Below are 25,262 nucleotides of genomic sequence, written 5' to 3'. Positions count from 1 at the left end.
CCTTTTTCCCTTGGCGCCAGGGGAAACAGAGCTCGGGCAGCAGGAGGCCCAGAAGTACACAATGTTTTATTGAAAAAAGTCAGGCTTCAGCTGGCTGGCTCCATTAAGCTCAGCTTGGTGGGGGTCCCTGCCCACAGTAGTCTGAGCCAGGTCTTCCTGCAGGCAGGCTGGATAGGACCCCCTCCCTCGTCACCCCTCCCTTTCTCTCTGATGGTGACATCCCAACAATAAATATTCAATAAATAGCATTCCTGGGCTGGCTGCTTTCAAACCCAATGCCAGCCCCCACCAGTCCTCCCCAGGCCTCCTGGGATGCTGATTGGGGGCTGGGGTTGGGAGAAATCCCTAAATCTCTCAGGATCCTGTCGGACCCTGGATACCTCTCCATTGCCAGGCCCAGGCCCAATCTCCAAAACTGGATGTAGGGCAGGGCCAGGCAAAGCAGGACTGGCAGATGGGTGCTGGAGGGGGTGTTGCCCTAACACCTCCACTCTAGGCCACAGTGTATATCGGGCTCAGGAGTAGATGGTGATGACTTCACGGCCACCGCCACGAACCAACAGCACCCGCTCAAGGCCCTCAGTCAGCACCTCCAGGAACTCCATGTCTGTAGGTCATCGCGTCAAAGAAACAGCATCAGGACCAAAGGGTACCCAGGAAGTTTGGGCATCAATCAGAACTGAGGTGACCTGGATCACCCACCCCCTTCACCTCCAGAAGCACCCAGAGTAACCTCACATGCTATCCACCTCCTCACTGCTGGCCTCTCCACAAAAGGATACAGTTTTCATCACCCTCACTGTTCTTGGGTGGGCCGGGCATGTTTAGCAGGACCAGGCGGGCATCATGGGAGCGTGTGACGATGACTTCATTGAGCTTCACGGCAGTGTGCATGCGCCGCACATTGGACTGGTCCCTGCAGGAAATTTAACTGACCATGGGCCCTACCCCTGGCCCACCCACAGAGCTTGTCCACCCTCCACCCCAAGGCCCCAGTGTAGCTGGGTCTCTCTTTGTTGCACTCACGGCTTAATATGCACCAGTTCTCGGAAGTTGTCGGGGGCATGGCTGGGGTCCCAGGGCTCAGCTGTCATGTATTTATCCCGTGTCCATGTCATCTGGATCTTGTCAGCCCCAGCTGCAGACTCATCCTCCTCATCCGAGTACAGGCTCTCCAGCCTTAGCGCTGAGTGCCGGTCCTTGACCAGCTGGGCCTGAAGAAAATCAGAGGAGGCAGCCTCAGTGACAGAGAAAAGAGGGCCTGGTTGCAGGGACACAGGCACCGACATTCCGATGCCTCCATCTGATGGGGTCTCCAAAGGCCTGGCCCAGCCACCTGCCCGTGCCCTGAGCTAAGCCACTGACTTCTCGCTCCCGCTCCGTCTTGGTCAGCCTCATCTGCCGCAGCATCTGGGACCGCTGCTCCATCATCAGTGTCCGCTCGTAGGTATATGCAGAGATGTCGCTGTTGTGCTGGGGGGAGGATGGGCCGTGAGAACCGAGCTGTGTGGGGCGGGGTATCCACAGGCCACATTGGGGTGGGTGGCTCACCATCTCCACCACCTCCACCTCTGCCTCAAGGCGTAGGTGGTACAGGAAAACGGCCAGATCCTTCTTCATCTGGATGCTATTGTCATCCATCTGAGCCACGGTGAAGATGCGCATCCGGCACTTCCTCCAAACCTGTGGCAACAGAGCAGTTGGGTGCTTCAGTCGCACCCCACCAACCCAAGGGCCCAGCCCCCTCACCCAGGTCCACCCACCCCCTGGCGTACCTTGTGCTGGCGCAGCAGGAAGGGCAAGAGCATGAGCATGCCTCCGTCATGCACGATCCACCACACGTCAATGTGGCCCTCCAGGTAGCGCTCGTGGTTGCTGGGGTAGAAGGCAATGTTCTTGGGCACAAGCAGGGCCAGGTGGGCAGCTGTAGTGCAGCGCACGGTGTCTGGGGAGGAGGGACACTGCTGACTGCCAGCCTGCAGCCCTGCTTCCACTTGAGCCCTGGCCCCCGGCCCCCATGCCTGAGCCCAGGTCCCGGCCCCTTACGCACCAATGAAGGTCTTCCAGGCACGTGGGTCCTCACTCTGTCGCCAGCCGTAGGGCCAGCCCAGCACCACGGAGTTATGCCTCATGCCGCCCAGGCCGCAAGACTGGATGAGGTGGGCCAGCCCCTCACGCACCTTGTTGGCTACCACCACCTGGCAGAAGCCCTTGACTTTCTCAATGTCCATCATGTTCTTGATTGTCTGGGGGGGAACACACCAGGCTCAGAAGTCAAGGCCACCAGCATTCCCTCTGCTGGGGGTGGGGAAGGGGAGGAGGCAGGCTGCCCACCCAGAGGCCATGTTTTTAAGATGGGACAGCCACCCTTGCTTCAGCTCTTAGGTGGCAGCACTGCTGTCCACCTGGCTGGCCAGGATTGGTCCCCTCCCCTATGTGCCCCCTGCAGCAGGCACCTGCTCAGCGGCCTGGGCCTCGCCATAGCTCTCCAAGAAGCTGCCCTGGATGACAGAACCAACGATGGTCAGGCCCTTGCCGGCCTTCAGCTGAGAGGCGAAGGTGAGGAGCCGTGGGTACTTCACGTGAAGGTCCTCGTCCAGCTTCAGCAGCACCAGCAGCTGAGGCCTGCAGAGCCAGGTAGTGAGGCAGCCTGAGGCCGGGGCCAGCGGTGTCCAAGGAGCCACTTTTCTCCTTTCCCTCTCGATTCACAGGCTCCCACAGGTTTGGGGAGCAGAGATCCAAGGGCACCCCTGGCCACCCCAGGATAGGGAACATGAACCAGGAAGGGGAGCCAGCGCCTCTCAACGGTCCCACCCTCAGAGTGCCCCCTGAGAACTTCGAGTGGCCTTTGCCAGTCTGGGTGTGAACTCACCGCCAGTTCTTGGTGTGAGGAGGCCCCTCCTCTAGCCGCAACAGTGCATAGCGGGCAGCACTCAGGGACAGACCTCGGATCCCGTCACCCCATTCCTTCTCAGCCCTATAGAGGCCACCATAAGTTGGTGAGCCCCTGGTCCCATTCAGAGGATTCTGTCCAGGAGTAGTGAGATGGAAGGGGGCCAAGCCCCGAATCAAAGCCCCCCAACCTCCCTGCCCTGCACCTGTGGTGGCTAGCAGATAGCTCAGCTTCCCCCAACCCAACATACAGATCACCCCACTGCCCCGACCAGGTGGCAACCCCTCACTTACCCTTGGTACTCAATGTACTTGTAGATCATGCCCGCAATGAGCATGGCGACCAGCGCATAGTACCAGGAGGAAACAAACATAAGGGTCAGGCAGAGGCTCATGCCCAGGAAAGACAATGCCCTGGGCCAGAGAGTGGGGAAGAACAAGAATCAGGGAAAAACCAGGATGGCCCCAGACCAGTGGTCGGCAAACTCGTTAGTCAACAGAGCCAAATATCACGATGGAAATTTCTTTTGAGAGCCAAAAACCGACTTCTGCGCATGGGACATGAAGTTTCAATCGAACTGTATGTGCGCGCCAACAGTGGTATTTTGTGGAAGAGCCACGATCAAGGCGCCAAAGAGCCGCATGTGGCTCATGAGCCGCAGTTTGCCGACCACTGCCCCAGACCAAGCCCCCAGCCCCCCAACTTCTCACCAACAGCTACTGAAGCCCAGGAAACTCAAACCCCATCCTGAATGGGTCTCCTGGCTTCCCCACAGCACTATGTCAGAGGACTTGGTTCAGGAGTCCAGTTGGTGCTCACCAGTGATAGTACTTGAACCGGGGCCGCCAGTTGGGAGTCCTCAGGAGCGTCTGCACAGCACAGGCCAAGTTCACAAACAGGTAGCACATCAGAAAGAACCTGCACCACAGGGGCTGATTGGTACAGAGCGGCCTCCTTGGCAGCCAGGTTCCTGATGTCCCTGTCACACACGGGCTGAGCCAGCTGCTTACAGCCTCACAGCACTCATTCCCATGCCCGAGGCAGATGGGGCTACTGCACAGGAGTCCTCAGAGCCAGGGCTTAGGCATGAGTGAACCTTTTTTCTGCCATTTGAATATTTATAACATCATCCACTTACTATTATTCACTTAATATAAATGTATCTTGCTATGAAAATAGCTCCTCGATTTATTGAACTTCGAGTCCCACCTGTGGTTGCCTTGGCAGGGCCAGACCAAGTATTTTGCAGGCCATATACGGCCCCCAGGCCAGACTTTCCCCATCCTTGGCTTAGAGGATGGGCAACTGTTCACAGGCAGAGGAGGCAGAGGAAGAGCGAGTGTAGAGCTGTGAGAAAGGATGGGTCTCAGAGAGCTCAGTGTCTGGAGACGGCCACACAATTTTCAGGCCCCTGGCCTGGTGACCAGTTGGCCTAGGGGCTATCAGGAATGTGGGGAGGAGAAGGTAGGGAGAGATAATGAGGGCCATTTTGAAGACACTGAGTTAGAGACACCTGAGGACACTAGGAATGTAGGAGACTGGGTGGGACATGGGCGAGGCGTGCTGTGTGAACCCTCCAGGAAGAGAGCTGAGCAGCAGAGGGCTGATAGAAGGGGTTGCCAGCTTCTACCCTCAGCTGGCTGGAGAAGGACAGACAAAAAAAAGGCAGAGGGACTTACCAGAGAGGGCAAGTCCAGGGGACAGGGACTCCCATGATGGGGAATGGTCAGTCCCAACAGGGCTGCCCTGAAGAGCCCCATGATAGACTGAGCTATGCCCTGGCCAGTTTGGCTCAGTGGATAGAGCATTCATCCTGTGGACTGAAGGGTCCCAGGTTCGATTACAGTCAAGGGCATATACCTCGGTTGCCGGCTCCTCCCCAGCGTGGGCCCTGGATAGGGTGCATGCAGGAGGCAACCAATCGATGTGTTTCTCTCATACTGATATTTCTGTCTTTCCCTCTCTCTAAAAATCAATGGAAAAATATCTTTGGGTGAGGATTAAAAAATAATAAGTAAGGACTGAGCTATATCCTCTGGCTTAGGGTGAGAGGAATCGCCACCCAAGACGGCTGTGGCAAGAACAGATTCAATGTGCACCATGTGTGGGTGAAGCTGGGCAGTAGTGGGTGGAGGTGAGTTGGGAGGAGACGAGGTCACTGAGGGCTGGCAGTGGCTGGGAGATGCTGCGTTGGGGGGAGGAGGGCCTGTTGGGCTTACGGGCTGAGTGGGGCAGTGAAAGGTAGTCTCATCAGAAGCAAACAAGCCAGAGAGCATTGGCAGTGGAGTGAGATGTGTGAGGAGAGATGGAGTGGGCCCCAACAATGGCAGCAGTGAACACAGCAACCACAGGAGCTCTGTCTCAGGGACCCCTGCGAATTGCCACATGCTGACCACTTCCTGAGGGCACTTGGCAGACTCCAATGCCCAGTTCATTCCAGAACTTTAAAAGCAAACAACTCTGAAAACAGACGGATGGGGCAACGATGGTTTCACCAAGGTGCCAGGGACTGGGTGCCTGCCCTGACCAGGAGTGGAGAGTAGTCTCCTGCCTGCTCTGGGAGTCTCCCACAGAAGGTGTAGGACCTGCTGTCTCTTCTGCATAAACATCAGGCTCACTTCTAAATGCAGAGCTCTGCCAGGCAGATATCTGCCCATACACCCCGACATGTGACCCAGATGCACCCTCAACAGCAGGCAGGGTCACAGGGAGGTGCTGGGGCCCTGGCTCATAGGATGCTGAGGGTTCAAGGAGCCTTTCCCACAACCATCCCTCTGCCCTGCCCTGGCCCCAGCTCACATGGACAGAATGGGGGCCACCATGTCGAGGGAGGCGATGAGGATGCCCAGCTCAGCGATGAGTGCCGTCAGGAGGAGTGCCCACGTCGGTTCACCATTTGCCTTCCCGTGGCCAAATACCTGCATGCGCCAGGGTCAGTGGGGTCAGCAAGGGAAGAAGTTGGTCCCATCACCCCCATTCCACACCTTGAGTCACAAGCTACAGCTTGGCCTCCAGCATCCTCAAGTCCCTCCTCCGGGGCTCAGGCCATACCCATGCCTCTCCCAATAGGTTCCGCCAGTTTCTCTGCCCCCCACCTCTCCAGGCCTCTCCGCTCTGAATGAGCCAGAGATCGGCCATGAGGATGCTGGGCCCAAGCTGCTCTGCCAACAGCAGGGCAGAGCCAGAGCCAGAGCCAGAACGGCTCTCAGCAACTCCTCGTGATGGCTCTGTGGCCGTGGGGTCACTAAGGGCCCCAGCAGGATATAATACATCTGTATCCCTGCCCTCCACCAGTGGGAGGGGCCAGGAGCACCCCACTGTGGGGTGTGGGGGTGCAAAAGGGCTCACACGGAGGAAGGGGATGATGTTGTCCTTGGCGATGGCCTGCAACAGGCGTGGTGCCCCAGTGAGGCTCTGCAGGCCGGCGCCACAGGTTGAGAAGAAGGAGCCGATGACAATGACCCAAGGCGAAGGCCAGGCCAACGTGCCCACCACCAGGTTTCTGCTGACACCGTCGCCGTACCTGCAGGGGCCAGGCTTAGGCCATACACCATTGCAAGGAGCCCCCAAACCCTGGGCGAGGGATGTCAGGCCAGTAAGGACGGCTATGGTGTCACACAAGTCCAATCTATCAGCCCCTATCCTTTCTCCTCATCCCCACCCTGGTTCTGATGTCGCCATTCTCTAAGGAGCAAAAGTCACGGTGGGGCCTGACCCGCCTAGTGGCACACACTACCGCTGGCAACCAGCAGCCTGAGGATGCGTGTGGGACCACATATTTGAGGGGGGCTGGTGTCAAAGGAGGCAAAAGCCGAGCCCACTGCCGCCAGGAGGGGCCCAGCTCACTCACTTGTCCCGGAGCACCACGCCCTCGATGCAGGCGCCAAAGAGAACCACGCTGCTGAAGTCTGTGCCGCGTCAAGGAAAGCTGGGCCTCCACGCCAATGCTGCCCCCACCCACTCCCCCACGGGACCACATGCCCCTGGCCCTCGCCTTCGCCAGAGGACTCAGCTGGGCACCTGCAGCTGAGGGGGTTGTCCTGTGAGGGGGAAGGCATCAAAGCACGCATGCACAAAGTGTGCTGTATCCGTGCATGCCAGCTGGTGGCACAGGAAGGCAAACGCCTCTTGCTTCCCTCGCTGCTGCGCCAGGCCTGGGAAAGGATACACACAAGGGAGGTTGTAACGATGGCCAGAATGGTCCCCACCGGGATGGACTTCTGGGCGTCTCGGAGGTCACCGGAGCGATTGGAGCCAGCCATGATGCCTTCAAACAAGATTTCCTTAGGGGCTCCTCGGGAGAAGGGGGCAGGGCGGGGAGGGCTGCAAGAAGGGCTCACCTGTCACAGAGGGGAAGAAGATGCCAACCAGCACGGTGAAGGAGGTGGCAATGTCAGCGACCACGTACAGGGCCAGATTCTCCTTCAGGCCGAGGGCATCTGTGGAGGGCAGCCCGTGCTTCTCCACGACCTCGCCCTTCTCCAGGTAGGTGCTCCACAGGTTCTCTGCAGGGGCGGCAGCGTCACCACCGCAGCCCCACCCATGTCCCAGGGGCAGCTGAGGGCAGCCCAACCAGAGCCTGCAGGTGTGAGAGGCTCTGGGGCGGGGGGTGGGGTTGGGGGGGGCGGGGGGGAGTTCAGGGGCAGCTTCAGCCCAATGTCTGCAGCACCAGCCGCAGAGGAGACGCTGTCTGGCTAGAAATCTGACAGGCAAAGGTTGCTGAAGCCAGAGCCCTGCCACTGCCTGCCTCCTAGACAGAAGCCCTTTATGGCTCCTGGGAGAATAATCCAGGCAGCGTCAGGGGCTGGTGACTGGGGGGAGAGGGGCTGCCAGAACTTCCCGGGGGCTGCTGCAGGCCCGGGACACTGGCCAAACAGGCTCTGTCCACCCAAAACCTAGCTGCCAGGAGCCAGGCTGAGGACACCGCTGGGCCTGGAAGGCAGCCAGACCTGCCCCCCTATTCCTGAGCTGGCCGCACAAGGCCGGCTCTGTGATCCACTTTCCTTCCATGCGCAGCCCGGGGGGGGGGCGGGAGCGAGGACGGGAGCGAGGGCGCACCCTGCAGCACGCTGGCGGCCGCACCCGGGATGCCGGGGACCTCCGTCACGTTGTTGAGCAGGAAGTAGGGGTCGCAGGCGTCGGTGGTGAGGTTGGAGCTGTGGCAGAAGAGGCTCCACAGCCGGGTGGCCACTGTCTCATTATCCACCGTGACCGTCTTGGCACAGATGTCGAACTGGTCCCGGGACAAGGTCCTGTTGCCCAGCATACACACTCTGCGGGGAGGGGCAAGCATCATCACCCGCTCAGCTACAGGTCCCCACCTGCCTCCGCCCTGCAGACTCTAGGACTCAGGACATCAAAGGCCATCTACTTGGGAGGGATGTCAGTCCAACGCCCGGCTGCATTTCCCAGATTACTTACGGAAACACGGGAGGGTGAAAAATAGACTTGATGCCCCCGGCATAGATGGAGAGGATGGAGATGATTACACAGGCCAGGAAGAGCGAGGCAAACTTGTTCACATACTTGACCCCAACAAACACCACCAGGGTCATAAAGGTTAGAAAAATGGTCCCATACACTCGCATGTTGTTCAAGGTGGCACTCGAAGAGTCGTGAGTGTCTGTTGAGCGAAAAATCGCAGCTGGCGGAGCAATGTAAGTCTGAAACAAGAGACAGATATAGAAGGTTCAATTTTCCTGTTTGGAAAATGAATCCCACTTAAAAATATATATATATTTTATTGATTTTTTACAGAGAGGAAGGGAGAGAGCTAGAAACGTTTATGAAAAACATCGGCCAGCTGCCTCTTGCACACCCCCTACTGGGGATGTGCCCACAACCAACATATATGCTCCCGACCGGAATCGAACCCAGGACCTTTCAGTCCACAGACCAACGCTCTACCGCTTAGCCAAACCGGTTTCGCCCCCCCCCCCCTTTTTTTTAAAGAGTATCCAGAAAAAGCCAGTCACAAAAGACTACATACTGTATGATTCCATTTATATGAAATGTCTACAATAGGTACCTCTGATTGCGGACAGAAAGTAAATTAATGGTTGCCCAGGGCTGAGGGAACAGAGAGTGACTACTACCCAGGATGGATTTTCTGGAGTGAAAAAGTTCTAAAATTCATTGTGGTGATGGTTGCCCAGTTCTGTGGATATACTAAAAACCTTTAAAGTCCATACTTTAAATGGGTAGCAAATTGTACAGCATGGGAACTATATCATCATAAACCTGTTATTTAAAAAGAATCCAGGCACAGGAGTGAACTGGGATCACTAAACAACCAAAGTGGACAGTTTGAGCAACAAAATAAATAATGATAGTGCTGGATCGTGAACCAAGGATAAAATAAATAGCCAGGAGTCCAAACTGATACAAATACATGGTTGAATAAATAAATAAATGGGGAAAAGGACAAATTTTCTTTACAGAGGAAACTCAAATAATAAATGTAGGAATGCGAGAAATGCAAAACCAAAAAAGTTATAGGAGAAGGGTCCAAGCTACAGGCACAGGACCTAGAGGTGGGACTGGCCAGGTGGTTCCTCTAAACATCTCCTCCTCGCTGGGTCCCCTGTGACTCCCACGGCCCCTCTGCCTTCCAGCTGGGGCACTTCAGTGGGGAGTGGGAAGCTGAATCAGAACACACATGGGCTCACGGAGGGGGCACTGACCTCCAGACAGGGTCCCGTGGCTACTTACCCTGGCGTAGGGACAAGGATAGGGTGGGTCTGAAGGGACTTGGCACAGAGGCCTGGGGGAAACAGACCCGACCAGAGCCCAGGAGGCAGGCTCTGCGTCACCATCAAGATCTGTCACTAAGTCGGATGCACTGGTTTACAGATCACCTGCCACTGAAATGGGGCCTAGGCGGATGGAATATCCAGGGCCAAGATGAAGGCTGCCAGGCCAGGCCCCTTCCCTGCGTAGCCCAAACTGGCAAGGGATTGAAGAGACTGGCTTGTGCAAAAGATCTTTCTTCCTCAAGAAGGCCTCCCACATTACAAGCCCTAGACCCTGGCCAGAGGCGAAAGGAGCGCGAGCAGCCTGGGCCTACGGGAAAGGGAGTGTTTGGACAAGAGCAGAGTTGGCCAGGCCTTAGCATGACTCACCAGTAAGATCTCAATTGCCCCCAGGATGTACATGGCTGCTGCAAATGTGGTTCCCAGGTAGAAGCACAGGCCCACAGCACCTCCAAATTCTGGCCCCAGGGAGCGGGAGATCATGAAATAGGAGCCCCCAGCTACAACAGAGAACATGTATACAGGTCAAGGTCAAGGTCAAGGTCAAGGCTGTTCCTCTTCAAGGCGGTCTCCTCCCCGACAACTCCTCACAACTACCCAGAGGGACAGGAATGAACTTTCCCATTGAGGGAGATTTGCCTAAGGCTGTGTGGTTAGTAAGAGGCCAATTGGACCCCAGTCCCATCCGACTCCAATGCCCAGCACAGCCCAGGGAAATGACTATTGGCTAGGACCACAGCATTACCTAAGTGGCCCACTGTCCCCCAACTCCCTGCACTTAGGCCAGTCCCTACAGCCTCCTCTGTCTGGGTGCCTCCTATCTGAGAACACCTTCCCCGCTCCTAGGGCTGTTAGTCTGATTCCTCCAGGCCCGGGCAGGGACTGTGTCTTGTCTAGTTCTTTGTCCTTAGGGCCCAGCACAGGGCCTGCCACTGGGTGAGTGTCCATGGCTGACTCTCCTGCCCTGAGTCTGTGCTTCCTTCAGAGTCTAACATCCCTGGTGAGGTTGACAGAGTCGACACTAGGCCCCAGGACCAGCGAGGGCACAGGGGACAAGAGTACTCGCAAGCTGCTAGTTAAATGTGCTCCTGAGAAAATGTCTCTGGCGAAAACCTGGGAACAGGGATCCAAAAACTTTAAAAAGGCTAATCCCTTTCATGCAGTAATCCCACCACCAGGACCCTCGACTAAGGGAGCGGCCAGGGGTGGGAACAGGGAACAGGCTGTTCACAACAATAACAGCAGTGAAAAAGCAGAACCTAAGAGTAGAAAAATAATCACACAAATTAGATAATACCCTATCAATTCTACTAAAAAAAAAAAAAAATTTTCCCAATATTTTATTTTGGGAAATACATACACACACACACACACACACATTTGGGAAGAACAATATACTAATAGATCTAAGGCTAGTAGTTATGAATTCAGGATGGTAGAATTATGGGTACTTTCAATTTTCCTTTCTATATTTTTATGCACTTTTAAACCTTACTATGGGTAAACATATATTACATCTCCCTAACCCCATTTAATCCTAATACAAATAAAACTTATTTTTATTATTTATTTATTTATTTATTTATTTATTTATTTTTAATTGATTTTTTTACAGAGGGGCAGAGAGAAGATCCGAACACAGCCCTGGCCGGTGGCTATTGGCTGAACTATCATCCCCACTCCAAAATGTTGTGGGTTTGATTCCCAGACCATATACCCGGGTTTCATATACCTGGCCCCATTAGGACACGTGCAGGAGGCAACCAATCGATGTATCTCACATCTTTCTCTCTCTCTACTCTCGCCCTCCAATCAATGGGAAAAATATCCTTGGGTGAGGATTAACAACAAAATTTAAACAAAACAAAAAGCAGATCCTTGGGTGAGGATTAAAAAAAAAAGGATTTAGAAACAGAGGAGCCACCCTGAGTAGCTAAATACCCAAAATGGAACCGTTTGAGCAACAAAATAAATAATGAAGTACTGGATTGTGATTCAAAGAATAAAATAAGTATCTGGGAGTTTATACTGATATAAATAGATGGTTGAATAAACAAACAAATAGCGTATCTGAAAACCAAGCCAATCTCATCATCCCTGCTGGAGACCCTCCGAACTGCCTCTCCTGGGAATGTGGAGCGTTTTCAGCACCCCATCACCTTTTTTGTCAGCCCCAGCCCCCTTTTAAACAAAGGAACACATAAACAAAGGAACAAAACACAACAAATACCACAGACTCTGCCGAGCAAGTTCCTAAGCGATGCGACTGTCATGGGTTCAGGGACAAGACCCCACTAAAGAACTGCTCTGGGAGCCGGAGCAGTAAGGGTTCCTGGTTATGTCACAGTGGACGCTGGACCCGTACCCTCAGCAGACCGGGGTGGCACTTGCTCACCCACCTGGAACCACTCCGTTGGTGGCGATGGCGCTCATGGAGATGGCTGTCAGCAGGGTCTGTGGGAAGGAGGGCCTTGGTGAGCGGTTCAGCTGGGCAGGCTCTGTGGGCAGCCACGGCCCCTCCCCCTCCCCCAGCGAGGCTACTCACACAGCAGCAGCAGATGAGCACAATGAGGAGGGCCTGCAGCACACCGGCCGTGCCCACCATCCAAGTCAACCGCAGGAAGAGGATCACCCCGAAGATGTTCTGCAGGCAGGGTAGGTACACCCCCATGAGGGTGCCCATGCTGGGCGCCTACAGAGCAGGAGGGGAGGAGGAAGTACAGAGCATCAGAGGGGCCCGCATGGAAGGCCAGCCCCAATCACTCAGCACAGAAATACCAATGATGAGAATCTTGGATGGGCTGCCTCCTGCACACCCCCTACTGGGGATCGAGCTGCAACCAGGCATGTGCCCTGACTGGGAATCGAACCCAGACCTCCTGGTTCATAGATTGATGCTGAACCACTCGGCCACTGCGGCCGGGGGCCCTCAGCGTTCGATAGACCCTTCCATCACAGTGATCACTACAGGTCATGGTAACTGTTCTCTGGAATGTACAAGACGGAGACTTGGCTTATCCAATATTGTATCCTCAGCACGCCCCGCAGGTACCCAAAAGATGCTCCTGAGCCTAGTGAGTGGTGCCTTGGAAGGGCCTGAGGATAATGTGTTGGGAAAATCCTGCATAGAGACTCAAGGTGAAGAAGGTCTAACGGGCATAGGCAGCCAGGATTTCTCAACTATCTGAGGGCAGAGGCTGAAGCAGAGAGAGAGAGCAGGTGCCTTTCTGAGCTCTCATGAGTGCAGCCCAGGGTAGTGGGGCCTTAAGAGCTTTCGCCAGCGTCCCAGGAAAGCCTGCTGTCCTGGAGCTAGTGTGGGAGAGAGAACTGTCCAGAGAAATGCTTCTGAGGAGTCCAGGTCTAGGGCAGGATCTGTGTGCAGCCTAAAGGGCCACAGATGGGCCCAATAAGAACGTATGGTCCCCCAAATTGTCCTGCACAGCCCCAGCGGCATAGCTCAGTGGTTGGAGCTTCATCCCATTGGAAGGTCGTGGGTTTCATTCCCAGTTGGGGTGCCTACAGGAGGCAACTATCATAATTGATGTATCTCTCTCACATCAATGTCTCTCTCTCTCCCTTCCTCCCTCTCAAAAAAAAAAAAAAAATATATATATATATATATATCTCCATCCTGCCTTAACTGTTTTGATTCTGTGGAGAGAGCATCGGCCTGGTCAGTCTGCAGATTGAAGGGTCCCAGGTTCGATTCCGGTTAAAGGCATGTACCTTGGTTGCGGGCACATCCCCAGTAGGGGGTGTGTAGGAGGCAGCTGATAGATGTTTCTCTCATTAATGTTTCTAACTCTCTGTCCCTCTCCCTTCCTCTCTGTAAAAAATCAATAAAACATATTTAAAAAATTATCCTGTACAGTATAGGTGACAGATATATCTCCTCTGGGCTCTGTCTGAGCCATTTTCAGAGGCCCTAGACCACTCGGTGCATAGCGACAGCTCCCAGCCTCAGCCAACTCCAGGCTGAGTCACTGTGGAAAAAAGGCAGTGTGGGAAAGGGCAGGGCCCGAAATGCTTTTTGCATCTCCAAATAACCTTTGGCAGCCTCAGAAGGTCACGAGGGCAGAGCCGAGAGGAGCGGCTGCTACGGAGAGGCCACTTGGGGTCTCGGTAAGGTCTGATTAGAGGCCCGCCCTTCCTGTCTTAAGCCTTACTTTGCTCAGGCCCCGCTCAGACTCGCCTGTATAATGACCAGAGCTTAGTGGCTCCAGCTCCTGAGCTTCACTGTAGACTTCACCAGGTTCCTCTTCCCTCCAAGGAAAAACTATTAGAACTGAGACATAGAGGCATCCAAGGGACAACCATGTTCCTGGTTCCAAAGGTAACACCCTTCTCCATCTTTTTTTTTTTTTTTTAAATATATTTTATTGATTTTTTTTACAGAGAGGAAGGTAGAGGGATAGAGAGTTACAAACATCGATGAGAAACAATGATCAGCTGCCTCCTGCACACTCCCTGCTGGGAATGTGCCCGCAACCAAGGTACATGCCCTTGACGGGAATCGAATCTGGGACCCTTGAGTCCACAGGCCAACGCTCTATCCACTGAGCCAAACCGGTTAGGGCCCCTTCTCCATCTTAATGGGATGCAGTAATTCGGCCTTCTACGTAGTCACATATCTCACCATAAATCCCCAAATGTGTCTCCCAGTGTTACCTGTTGATCTTACCCAGCTCAGTCATCCTACTTAATTACTTAATAGCCCTGACACTCAGTTTCTTCATCTGTAAAGTGGGGGTAATAATAGCACCTGCTTCACAACTTTACTGTGAGATGACCTGTGAGAACCTAGGCCCACTGCTTGGCATGATGCCTCCCACAGAAAGGGCTGAACAAAAACAGCTGTCACTCTCATTTCTGAGGGCCTCCCTGATTTTCTACCTCCCCCCTCCCGCCCCCTTGAGGGACTCCTCCTTAGCTCACCCCTTGAACCCAAGGCACTCTGTCCATCCTCCCTGCTCACCACACTTGGCACCCATTTTCCCCGGGATGCTCACAACCATGTGGAGAATCTGTCAATTCTGTCTGTCTTCCCAGGTCCTCTACCCCCTCTGCTGCCCTTGACCAGCTCACCTTGGCTGCTCTCCGGCGGGCAACCTCCCCACTTTCAGCTTCTTCATGTTCCTTGGCGCCCTGTGTGAGGTTGGTGTAGCTGACGAGCTTGCCCAGAAGAGATGATACCTTTGGGCGGATGTCCAGCTCTTCCTGTAAACAGAGCCACAGAGCAGTCTGGCGACGGCCCAGCTGGCACTGGGCTACCTATGTGTAGCCAGCAGCCTGGACTCTGGCCGCTCGCCAAGCCCTGAGGCAGGCCTGGACCTATCCCAGCTCCCGCCCGGGGAAGCCCAGGCCAGCCAACCGGGCAGGTGTGGGCGCCACACCCCAGCATTCGGGACTCAAAAGCTCAGCCCAGCGGCAGCTTCTCTCGGCCACACCTTAGCTAGTCACTACCGACCCATCTGTGAAACCTACCTGCCTCAGGGGAGAGGGCAGGAGAGGGCAGGGCAGGGCGGGCTAGAGACAGGCGCATGGCACACTTCATCCTGCCTGTTCTGCCTGGCCACCTCCCAGCTATGAGTGGGCCTCTGGGACTCACATTTGCCCCCAACTCTCTCACAAAAAAGTTACCCCTAGTCACTTTTGAGAACCAAGGAAGTCAAAAGAGAGATGTCTGGGACAAGTAAAGTCTCTTATTTGCTCTAACTCTGGTCCTTCTCTAGATGGTCCATCTCTTCCCCCCCCGCCCCCCAACCCCTCACCCTTTCAATCCCTAAAGATGGATCCTGGCCCCCTAACCCATCCTCAGGGGGAGTCAGGTCAAGACCTTTGTTTCAGGAACTTGCTGCTTTTCCAAGTCAGGAAGCTTCCCAGGCCTCAGAATTCCCAACCTCCGCCTGGGTCTAGGCTTTCCCAGCTCCTGTGGCTTCTCCAGCGCCTTGCCTCCACCTACCTATGCCCATCTCTAGTCTGTTAGCTCCCTTCTGACCCGACACAACAAGGAGAAACTGGTTTGGAGTGGGCAGTGAAGATGCAGGTGTTTGGGGGCACAGGGAGATTGAGGAGCCCATCACACTTCCATGCGGGCAGCTGCATGTGGGGGTCAGAGTTTATGGGCTTAATTCATGCCCCGAATCCAGACCCATCTTCTGAGTTTGGGTCTGGAAAAGGATAAAATTCAAGTTCAGAAGCACTGAATTGGGAATGTTTTTCCAGAGAGGTGTCCACTGAAGTGCAGATGTGGAGAAAAGGGGCAGATTCCGTGAAAAGGACCGGGCCTCAGTGAACTTGAGGGGGACAGGGTTGGAAGAGCCAACCAGGAAAGACAAGGAAGAGTTCACAGGAGAGGGAAGGATCATGGACTAGGAGGAGTCCTAGAGTGAAAGAAACAAAGGAAATCCGGAGTAGAGAAATCCTGAGAGGTGGTCCTTTTGCTAAAAGGCTGCATCCAAGTCACCAGGGGATCCCCTGGAGGTGGTAACGAGGTGTGGTTGTGAGAAGCCTCTAGGGAAGCAGGGTCAGCTCAAAGGGCCAGGGGAACCACAGCCCGGTTGCCAAGAAGGTGAGACACACAAGAGGAAACTGGAGCCCTGTCCAGCCTGCCTGCTTGGCGAAGACTGGTGAGTCCCTGCAGGCTCCTGCCTGGCCCCTGCCTACCACACCTGCGGCCACCCAGAGTGGCTCCTCGGCTACCTCAAACAGGGCCAGGTTCCTGTCGTAGTATTCGTTTCCTCTGGAAGCCTCCAAGGGGCAAAGGAAAGGGCTGTTCTCTCTGTGGTTGCCATGTCCTGTGGAGAGAGAAGGGCAGAATCCAGTCAGGGCTGCCCTCCCGAGCCCTCAGGCTGCTCCGCTGGCTCCCAGCAGGCCAGCCCACAAAGCATCATCTCTGTGCAGCCCTTCTGGAGTCCGGGTTAGCAGGCTGGGCCGCAGTTTCCCTCCTCAAATCCCCCCAGCCCTCCTGAAGAGCCAGTGATGGCAAGGTGGCCAATGACCAAAATGCAGCGCAGAACCGGTGTGAAGGCCCCAGACAGGGACACGTGCACGTGCTAACACCGGGGGGCGGAGCCTCCGGGAGGGGCGTGGCCCTGAATTTGCTCGCCTTCAGACCCCCGCACCCCCTGACCCCCCACTCCCATTTGTAATAATACCCAGTGAGACAGGCGCCAAAGCCTCGGGGTCCTCCGGGCCTGCCCAGGTGCTGCCCTCCAGGTAGATGAATCCGCAGAGAGCACCATCGCCCGCCATGGTCAAAGCCCACCTACGAGCTGCCCCACCATGCACTGCGCGGGGCCTCCTGGAGGGCAGCGCGGGGCATGCCGGGAGGAGGGGCAAGCGGGAGGCTGTTCAGGGAGCAGAATGGCGCGCAAGATGCTGTCTAGGCCCTAACAGGGTCATATTCCAAAGCTGAGCTGTGTGGGTCTGGACTGAGCAGGGACTGCTGGCTGGAGCCGTCGGTTGGCCTCCCTGGCCCAGGTGTGGGCTGCTTGCCCAGATTAGGTGCGTGGCCTATCAGTACCACCCACCCTCGCCCTCAACCCCTGCACCCTCAGGTGCCTCAGCCTCAAGAAGAGCTCGCAGGAAGGAACCAGATGCACCTTGTAGGTAAGCCTGCCTCCACTCTCACAGCTCGGCTGACTTTTCAGGCCGCCCTGCATTCGCACTCTGTTTCCCTGTTTTCCAAACTGTCTCTTGTGAGTCTCGAGAGGTGACTTTCCATCCAGCAGGCAAAAGGCACCCAGGACTCCTTTTCTGGTTGCTAGGTGGTTGTTTTTTGTTTTGTTTTCCCCTCCCTCCAGACAGTCTGGTAGCTGCCGACAGTGGTTGGGAGGCCTCGGGGCACATGGGAAGCTGACTTCTTGGTTCAAAGAAGCCGGGCTGGTGTTGCAATGGCTGGCAGCAGTGCCGGCCTGGTGTCTGGTGATGGAGTGGCAACAGGAGTGTCGTCACTGACCCAGACTAGTGGGGTGTTCGGGCCACTCACTGACGTTACCTGGTCTTGTAAAGGACTACATACCGACCTTATCTGGTTAAACAGTCTATAATTTCATTTCTCCCGTTTGCAGCTGAGAATGCTGAATGCTGAATCCTCCTGCGTCTGATACATCCTCTCGCCGTCGGTATGAGACTTGCCTTCTCGAAGCCAACAATTACCAAACAGGTACTGCTCTGGGGCTGCTTTATTACCCGAGGGGATTGACTGACAGGTAAAGCTGATGACAGTTTCGGAGGAAAAGTCCACTCTCCTTTCCAACAGGATGTGAAAATAGGGCATCACCTCATCCAGGAACCTGGACTATCTAAGCGAGCCAAGCAGCTCAGTCCCGCAGTCTACAAGGCTGTGCGTAGGCCAGCGCCAATGGCTCAGCTCACAAAGGCAGCAGGAGGTCAAACCCTGGTGGCGTCACAAAGCTCCTCAGACACCCTGTGATAGTTCTGGTGCCCTTGATGCTTGCTCAGGATCAAGCTAAGGAGCCACAGGAAAAATCTGAAGGCCCAGGAACGTTGCCTACACATTGATGGCCCTTCAGGGAGAAGCCTCTGAAAAGTACACTTGGATTTTTGTGACAAAATGCGTCACCCCTGAATAAGTCAGATGCTTAATTTTGTCAGAAAATGGCAGCTATAGAGCTCATTCTCCCCCCCTTCCCTCCTTCTGTCTTGGCTGCCAGAAATTTCCAAGCTAATTTTTTTGTTTGTTTGTTTGGTTTTTGTTAATCCTCGCCTGAGGATCTTTTCTTCCCATTAATTTTTGGAGCAAGTGGAAGGGAGCGGGTGAGACAAAGAAACGTCCATGTGAGAGAGACACATCATCAATGGGTTGCCTCTTGCACGCACCCCCACCAGAGACGGGGATCAAACCTGCAACCAAGGTACATGCCCTTGACCTAATTTGAGCCTGTGACCCTTAAGTCCACAGGCTGACGCTCTATCCACTGAGCTAAACCATCCAGGGTTCTCTAAGCTAAACTTATTCTTTAGTTGCAGTCACCATCTGCAATGTCTCAGAGTCCTCATCCCATCCCTCTGCATAGTTTTGATTTTTCTGAGGATAAGTCCTTTGGGGAGACACTAAGGGGCGGAGCCTGCAAGGAGAGGGGGTGACATCTCTTCTGATCCTTTGTGAAGTTCGAAATACATTCTAAATTATGCTAACCTCGTTCACTGCAGTCTGCCCTGCCATTGTTGCCTTGTCTCTGAGGAGACTGAACTAGTACCCAGGAAACACAGAGCCAGGCACAAAGCAGTTCCCCGAAACTGGCTGTGGATGGTCCTTCGTGTCCCTTCAGCCATGACTCCAGGGCACCTCAGAGCCCTTTCAAGGGTCGCTTCTAGGCCTCACAGCAACCCACTAGGGGATATCATTTACCCCCTTTTAGTAGCAACGAAAGTAAGCTCGGAGAGATTCAGGGGCAAGGTCACCAAATGAGAACTCAGGGCTAAACTTGGGTCCCAGGGTTCACCAGAACCAGGTAGGAGCTGAGCTGCAGGTTCCCCAAATCCTGTTCCATGGGCCCCCATCCATCCTAGGATGCACCCCAGGAGGGCAGGACAGGATGTTAACTAGGGAAGTGTCTGGGGTTTGCAGTTTGGCCCAGGTACACATCCCCAGGGCTCTTGGTATTGAGGTGGCTGGCAGGCCTCCCTCTCTGTGACCAAGGGCAACTTGCTCACCCTCTCTGTGCTGTTTGGCATCCTCTTCTGTTAAGCAGAGACCATAACACCCACTCTTGTAACTGCTCAGATGCACCAGAAAAGGGACAGTCAGTGCCAGACACCCAACAGGCATTTCTTAGAATTCCCTAAAGCCGCATTGTAAGGACAGTTCCCGTGAGACTAGGGGACTACGTGTATGTGAGTGTGGGGTGCTCTCAGCAGTGTCTGGGTGTCTGTACTGCCCTCAGCTATTCCAAAAATTCCACAGCGGGTCTGGGCATGCCCGCCAGACTGAAGCTGCCCAGATACCACCTGAAATCCCCGGGGAACCAGAGCGTGCCATGGGCCTGGGGCTGCCGGTGGAGGACCCATACATACGTATTCCTGGCTGCAGCTGTGAACGCACCAGCTACAGATGGGGATCCAGGTGACACTTCCGGTCCCTGTGCTCACAGGCATCTGCCAAGGGTACCAGCACCTCTACCCACAGCCCTTGGGGAGAGGTATGGACCTTTAGAGATGCAAGTACCAAAGCTGGGGGAACCCCCGAGATGGACCTGAGGCTTTCTGTGCCCCCCAACCCTTCGCAGTCCCCACCAAGAGGGGTCATAGTCACTCACCAGGGCGGTCCCCCATACCGCACACACAGCCAAGGAGTGAGAGGAGGAAGGGCGATGTGGGAGGAGCCGGCCGGCCTGCAGGGACCTGGCAGGACTCAGCCAATGTGACTCCAGGTCCCTCTAGTCACCCTGTGAGAGGCCGAGGCGGGGCCAGAGACTGGGCTCCGCTTGGCCTGCCCACTGGTCCAGGCTGAATCTAGGGATGCTGGCTCCTGCTCTGACCACTGGAACAAAGCCAGGGGCAGGGCAGGGCACCAGGGTTGAGGGCTGGGGTGTGTGCGCCAACGTGGGTATCAAGCCTGTAAAACCCCACAATGTCCAGCAGCCCGTGCCACCGGTCCATGCCATCTCCCTACATGGCAACCAGGTGACGCACATATAGCCAGCATCACCCACATCAGGTATGGATCATCTCAGTCATGTCACCGTCACGGGCAATTCAAAAGCTAGGCCAGAATCACATCACCTAACACATAACCACCAGCACACGTGTTCTCTGCGTGTCTCCAATGTGGTCGGTCACAGCCACAGGCATCTGTCATTAGCCATACCACCATGCTCATCACTGACACCCCTGCAGGAAACAGGTCCTGAGAAGACAGTGCTGCCTTGACCCTGCCTTCACCCTGCGATACCACACAGCTACACCCTTGCACAAGCAAAATGCTACATGCATATGCCTCTCTGCGTGCAGACACATGTTCTCAGCAGTGTTCGTACTCCAAGGGTGTGCCCTGGGCAAGGACCGCCATCTGGGGGCTTTCCTGGGAGGAAATGGAGAGAGGGGTTTGGGGAGAGGCAGGCACCCGGGGGAGGGGGGTAAGGAAGGAGGGGCTCACCTTCAGGCCCAGTTCTAATACCTAGGCTAAAAGTTAGGGAGCTGGAGTCTCCAACTCCGGATTGGAATCCCCTGGTGCAAGTTACGTAATGGCTCTGTCTCAGTCACTCCTTCCCAAGTGCGAGTAACAGGACCTACCTACCCCGTGGGGAGGGGGAAAGCGGTTGGATGAAGCCAGTTGATCCACATAAAGCACCTAGACAAGCCTGGTTCCACTGAGTGCCGTCACAGCCCGTGTGGCACAGACCCCTTAGCAAGCACATCCCTCTCCCGAAGGCCTGGTTCGGGGAGCCACAGAGATGGGGGAGGGAGGAAAGGGGAGTCTCTGTGTCAGAGGCGAAGCGAGAAGAGGCTGGAGGCGATCACAGAAGGCGAAGGGATGGGGGCTCGGGCAGCGGGAAGAGAGAGCCAGAGACGGAGGCTCGCTCGCCGTTATCCACGCGCTCAGGGGCCCCGAAGGCCGCCCTGGCCTCCGGAGCCGGCCACGTCTGCAGCCCCCGCCCGCCCGCGGCCAGCCAGGGAGGAGCCGGGTGGGGAGGGCGTCCCGGCAGCGGGCCGCCGGGCCCAGGGAAACCGCGGGAGCAGGAGGGACTGGCAGCGGCGGCGGCGCAGACTAAGAAAAGTTGGACCCGCATCGACGTGAGCGCGATCGCGATCGGGCCAGGTGCCTGCGTGAGCGCGGCCCGCGTGGTCCGCTCCGCTCCCCTCCCCTCTCCCCCCGGCCCCGCCGAGGCCCCCTCCCCGCGCGCCCTCACCGTCCGAGTCCTCCCGCTCCGCGCGCTCCCCGTAGTCCACCCAGCTGAGCCCCTCGAGGTTGTCGTAGTCGCCGCGCCGCGGCCCGTCCACGGGCACCACGGTGAAGTGAGGCATCGCCGGCCTCGCCCGCCGCCGGCCGCCTGCCCAGCTGTCCCCGCCGCTCCCTCCCTCCCTCCCTCCCTCCGCTCCCTCCGGCCCGCACCCGCCCGGCGCATTCCTCCCCGCTGCGCTCACTTCCTCCGCCCGCCCCCCGGGCCGCCCCTCGGGGGCGGGGAGCGGGAGGGGCTGGGCCAGCTCCTCCCCCGGGGGGCCCTGGATAGGAGTGAAGCCCCTTCTGGAAGGGGTCTTTCCAGCAGCTTTGACGCCTTGGCGAGGGGCCTGATGGCTGTGTGGCCCTGGGTGAGGGGCCGCCCTCTCTGAGCCACAGATGTGGTACTGACTTGCTGAAAGAGGACAGAACACTTCCACCTCTCGGGGTTGCCTGAGGACAAGGGGAGGTGGGGTGCGGGGTGCCCTGGCTCTGTGCTCTGTGCCTAAGGAAACACTCGGCGAACATTTCTCAGGGGTAGGGAGAGATCGGCAGGAATGGCCTAGGGTCGCAGGGGTCCTCCCAGTCCTGGCCAGGGACTCCCACCTTGCCTCCGTATCCCCTGTCCATCTCCCTCCACTCTGTCCTCTGAGTCCCTGGAAGCCCAGTCCCTGCAAAGGTCATCCCTTTAGGGGGGAAGGCCTCCCCAGAGGGAGGCAGCAGGGATTCTGGCTCCTTTCCCCGAGGCTGCTGCCGCATCCATGGGAAGGGCACATACCACCCCACCCCCCCAGCCACCCCTTTGCCCCTTTGGGAGGCTACATTCTATTCGTGAGTCAAATTCTTTCATCTTAATTTTACCGTCTCACTTCCTGGGGGGTTCCTTTAACCCAAATCATTTACTTGCTTGCTCTTAACTTTTCCTCCACTTTCCACAATACTGCTGCAGAGAACGTACACAAGTTGGTTTTCCTTTAACATTGTTATCTTTCTAGGTGTCCTTTCAAGCTGTTCTGTCAGAAAACTTCAGAGCCCATCTTCCTTGCCTGTCTCCATTTTTCTCCCCGTTCTGGCTCACAGGGCTTGAGAACATCAGAATTAGGTGTATCTTCCCAAGCAACCTCTGACCGCGCCCTCTGACTGCCTCCTCTCCTGGGCCTCCAGCTCCGGGGCAGAATCAGGAATCAGAGTCCCTGGGTGACCACCGTCCTGGCTCCTCCCCCACAGTCTTCCCGGCCAGGGTTTGTCCACTTGACGTCCTGTCCCCTCATGCTGCCTTCCGTTGGCCATAGTAGCAGCCTTCCCAATGGACTTCTTGCTCTCTCCCCCACTCATGGTAAGCTACCTCTTTTTTTTTTAAGTTTTAATTGATTTTAAAGAGAAAGGAAGGGAAAGGGAGAGAGAAACATCTCTCAAGCAGCCTCCCTCTGCATGCCTCCCACAGGGACAGAGCCTGCAACCTGAGCATGTAGCCCAACCGGGACTCAAACCAGTGACCTTGAGGTGCAGGGATCAACAACCAGCCAATTGTGCTGTGCCATGTCGGCCTCTTCTGAGGAGAAAGCCCAAGCTCTGCTCGGCCCACAGGTCCCTGCTTCATCTGGCTCCCCAGCCTCGACAGCTGCACCTCTCCCCGTCCTCCTGCCCAGCCTCAACCCTTCTGTCTTTCACTTCCTCAAAGCTGCACCTCTCCCCGTCCTCCTGCCCAGCCTCAACCCTTCTGTCTTTCACTTCCTCAAACTCGGGGAGTTTCTGCAAATCACTTGCTGTTCACTCTGACAGAATGCCTTTCAACCCTCGGTCCCACCCTCACTGACCAAGCTCCTCCAGGTGGTGGAGTGCTCAGCCTGGAGCACCACCTCCTCCCCAGAGGACTTCTCAGGCACAGACCCTGACACCCTCCTCGTCCTCGCTGGCTTGTGTTCCCCTGGGACACTTTCCCGCCATAGTCCCCACTGCAGGGAGAAACGCCTTGTGGGGAGGATCTTTGATGAATGTTTTTCGCGCCCACTAGGCTGTGGATTTCTGTCTGTTCACGTTGGTATCCTCAGTTCTTGGCCCCAGGGTGCGTGCCAGGGTGTAGTCCAAGCCTTTAAAGAGAGAAGAGTGTCTGGGGTTTGTAGTTTGGCCAGACACATGCTCTCAGCAGTGTTCACACACTCCCACCCTGCCATCACACACATGGCCTCTCTCCTCAGGGGTGGGGTCAGATGCTGTGTGGGAGAGATAGGCCACCGAAGCCCAACAGACAACCTTCGCTCTGGGGAGTTCTGTGGCTAGGATACGACTTCCCCTATTCCATTCCTTGACTGACCAAGTAGTCTGCACCATCAAGGTACTCAGGCAAAAATAAAGAAAGCACAGACATTTCAAGAGAAAACACTTATCAGGAAAATTCTTAGAATACACTGATCAACAGTTCAAGATTAGCCTAATAAACATATTATAAAACATAAGGGAGAATATTAGCAATATGAAACAAGGATATACTCTTATATAAAAAAGTATAAGCAGATGCCCTAACCAGTTTGCTCAGTAGATAGAGCGTCAGCCTCAAACTGAAAGATCCTGGGTTCAATTCCAGTCAATCACACATGCCCAGGTTGCTGGCTCGATCCCCAGTGAGGGGCATGCAGGAGGCAGCCAATCAATGATTCTCTCTCATCATTGATGCTTCTATGGTATCTCTCTCTCCCTTTCCCTTCTTCTCTAAAATAAATTTAAAAATATATTAAAAAAAAGAAAGAAAGAAAGAAAAATAAGCCCTGCTTTTGGGAAGGCCAAAGCAGCTAGAATCTGCAGGAGAAAATACCATGGAGGAGGAAGCTACACAAAGAGAGAGGCCTGCAGATCTACAGAGGGTCTCCCCTTGAAGTCATTCAGAGGATTGATCTGTACACACATACAAATAATTTTAGATAAGGCCAGAGAAAGAACCACTGGAAGGATGTCGGCTGAATAATTCCTGGAGCTCACACATTTGTGTTCCTGCCAGTGAGAGTGAAAGACCTTTCAATATACGGGCCATTAGCTAGACTCCTCAGAAGAGCATTGCCTTAGTAGTCAGGCTAAATTAGCTAGAGATGAAATAACGGTCCTGACAAAGCTTTGAGGTCACCTTGTAGAAGCAGATAGGCCCATCCTCCCTCAAATTTGAGTCAGATGTCAAGACTGATAAGGCTGCAGAAACCGGTTTGGCTCGGTGGATAGAGCATGGCGTGCAGACTGAAAAGTCCCAGGTTCGATTCTGGTCAAGGGCATGTACCTTGGTTGCAGGCTGATTGATGTTTCTCTCTCATTGATGTTTCTATCCCTCTCTCTTTCTCTCTGTTAAGGATCAATAAAATATATTGGAAAAAAAAAAGAAAAAGACTGATAAGGCTACATGTGCTCCACGAGGATATGGAAACTTTATTACTCATAAAATGAGGCTTTCTGGGGAGAACAGGATGACCTCCCAAGCCAGTCCCAAATGGCTTCAGGGAGCTGAGAAAGAATACAGACCTGGAGCTTATGGATATACTGTCCACAGCAAAAGATGCTCAACATCATTTAGTCATTAGATAAATGCAAACCAAAACCACAATGTGAGATTGGCTGTGAGACATCAGTTCCCACCCTTTAGGTTAGCTATTATCACACACACAAAAAAAAAATGCAAGGTAAGTGCTGGGGAGGATGTGGAGAAATGCTTGTACATTGCTGAGTGGGA

General features: G+C 55.1%; 1 protein-coding gene and 1 long non-coding RNA gene across 3 annotated transcripts; one reads left to right on the top strand and one right to left on the bottom strand.

Annotated features, from left to right (window-relative positions):
* Nucleotides 1-46: 46 nt before the first annotated feature.
* Nucleotides 47-21,693, bottom strand: SLC12A4 (solute carrier family 12 member 4). Of its 2 annotated transcripts, XM_036441416.2 has the most exons (24): nucleotides 21,522-21,693; nucleotides 16,348-16,442; nucleotides 14,731-14,862; nucleotides 12,191-12,337; nucleotides 12,045-12,099; nucleotides 10,015-10,145; nucleotides 8,315-8,556; nucleotides 7,952-8,166; nucleotides 7,234-7,398; nucleotides 7,062-7,160; nucleotides 6,744-6,801; nucleotides 6,242-6,416; nucleotides 5,693-5,811; nucleotides 3,713-3,811; nucleotides 3,187-3,306; nucleotides 2,873-2,977; nucleotides 2,457-2,625; nucleotides 2,051-2,246; nucleotides 1,776-1,945; nucleotides 1,552-1,683; nucleotides 1,366-1,473; nucleotides 1,027-1,214; nucleotides 783-916; nucleotides 47-607 (listed from the first exon to the last, which is right to left on the bottom strand). In XM_036441416.2, exons 1-24 carry the CDS (start codon nucleotides 21,634-21,636, stop codon nucleotides 516-518), a joined length of 3,261 nt encoding a protein of 1,086 aa, XP_036297309.1. In that variant the 5' UTR covers nucleotides 21,637-21,693; the 3' UTR covers nucleotides 47-515. The 2 variants fall into 2 exon arrangements, with proteins under 2 accessions (XP_036297309.1, XP_036297310.1); XM_036441417.2 differs by lacking the exon at nucleotides 2,873-2,977.
* LOC123652491 lies at nucleotides 7,375-8,330 on the top strand. Its single transcript, XR_006741869.1, has 2 exons — nucleotides 7,375-7,502; nucleotides 7,534-8,330. It is a non-coding gene; the product is annotated as an uncharacterized LOC123652491 (long non-coding RNA).
* Nucleotides 21,694-25,262: the final 3,569 nt, after the last annotated feature.

Source organism: Pipistrellus kuhlii, unplaced genomic scaffold (assembly GCF_014108245.1).
Source record: "Pipistrellus kuhlii isolate mPipKuh1 unplaced genomic scaffold, mPipKuh1.p scaffold_m20_p_17, whole genome shotgun sequence".
NCBI classification, from domain to species: Eukaryota; Metazoa; Chordata; class Mammalia; order Chiroptera; family Vespertilionidae; genus Pipistrellus; species Pipistrellus kuhlii.
The sequence above is the reverse complement of the archived record's forward strand: the minus strand, read 5'-3'. Positions and strand labels throughout refer to the sequence as shown.

Excerpts from the sequence above, each read along its gene's own strand:
- SLC12A4 (XM_036441416.2), bottom strand. The coding sequence starts at position 21,636 with ATGCCTCACTTCACCGTGGTGCCCGTGGACGGGCCGCGGCGCGGCGAC. Across the intron at positions 6,802-7,061 it reads CGTTACAACCTCCCTTGTGT|ACTTCAGCAGCGTGGTTCTC; the intron begins GTATCCTTTCCC and ends GACGCGGCACAG. Across the intron at positions 2,626-2,872 it reads CCTCACACCAAGAACTGGCG|GCCTCAGCTGCTGGTGCTGC; the intron begins GTGAGTTCACAC and ends CTGGCTCTGCAG.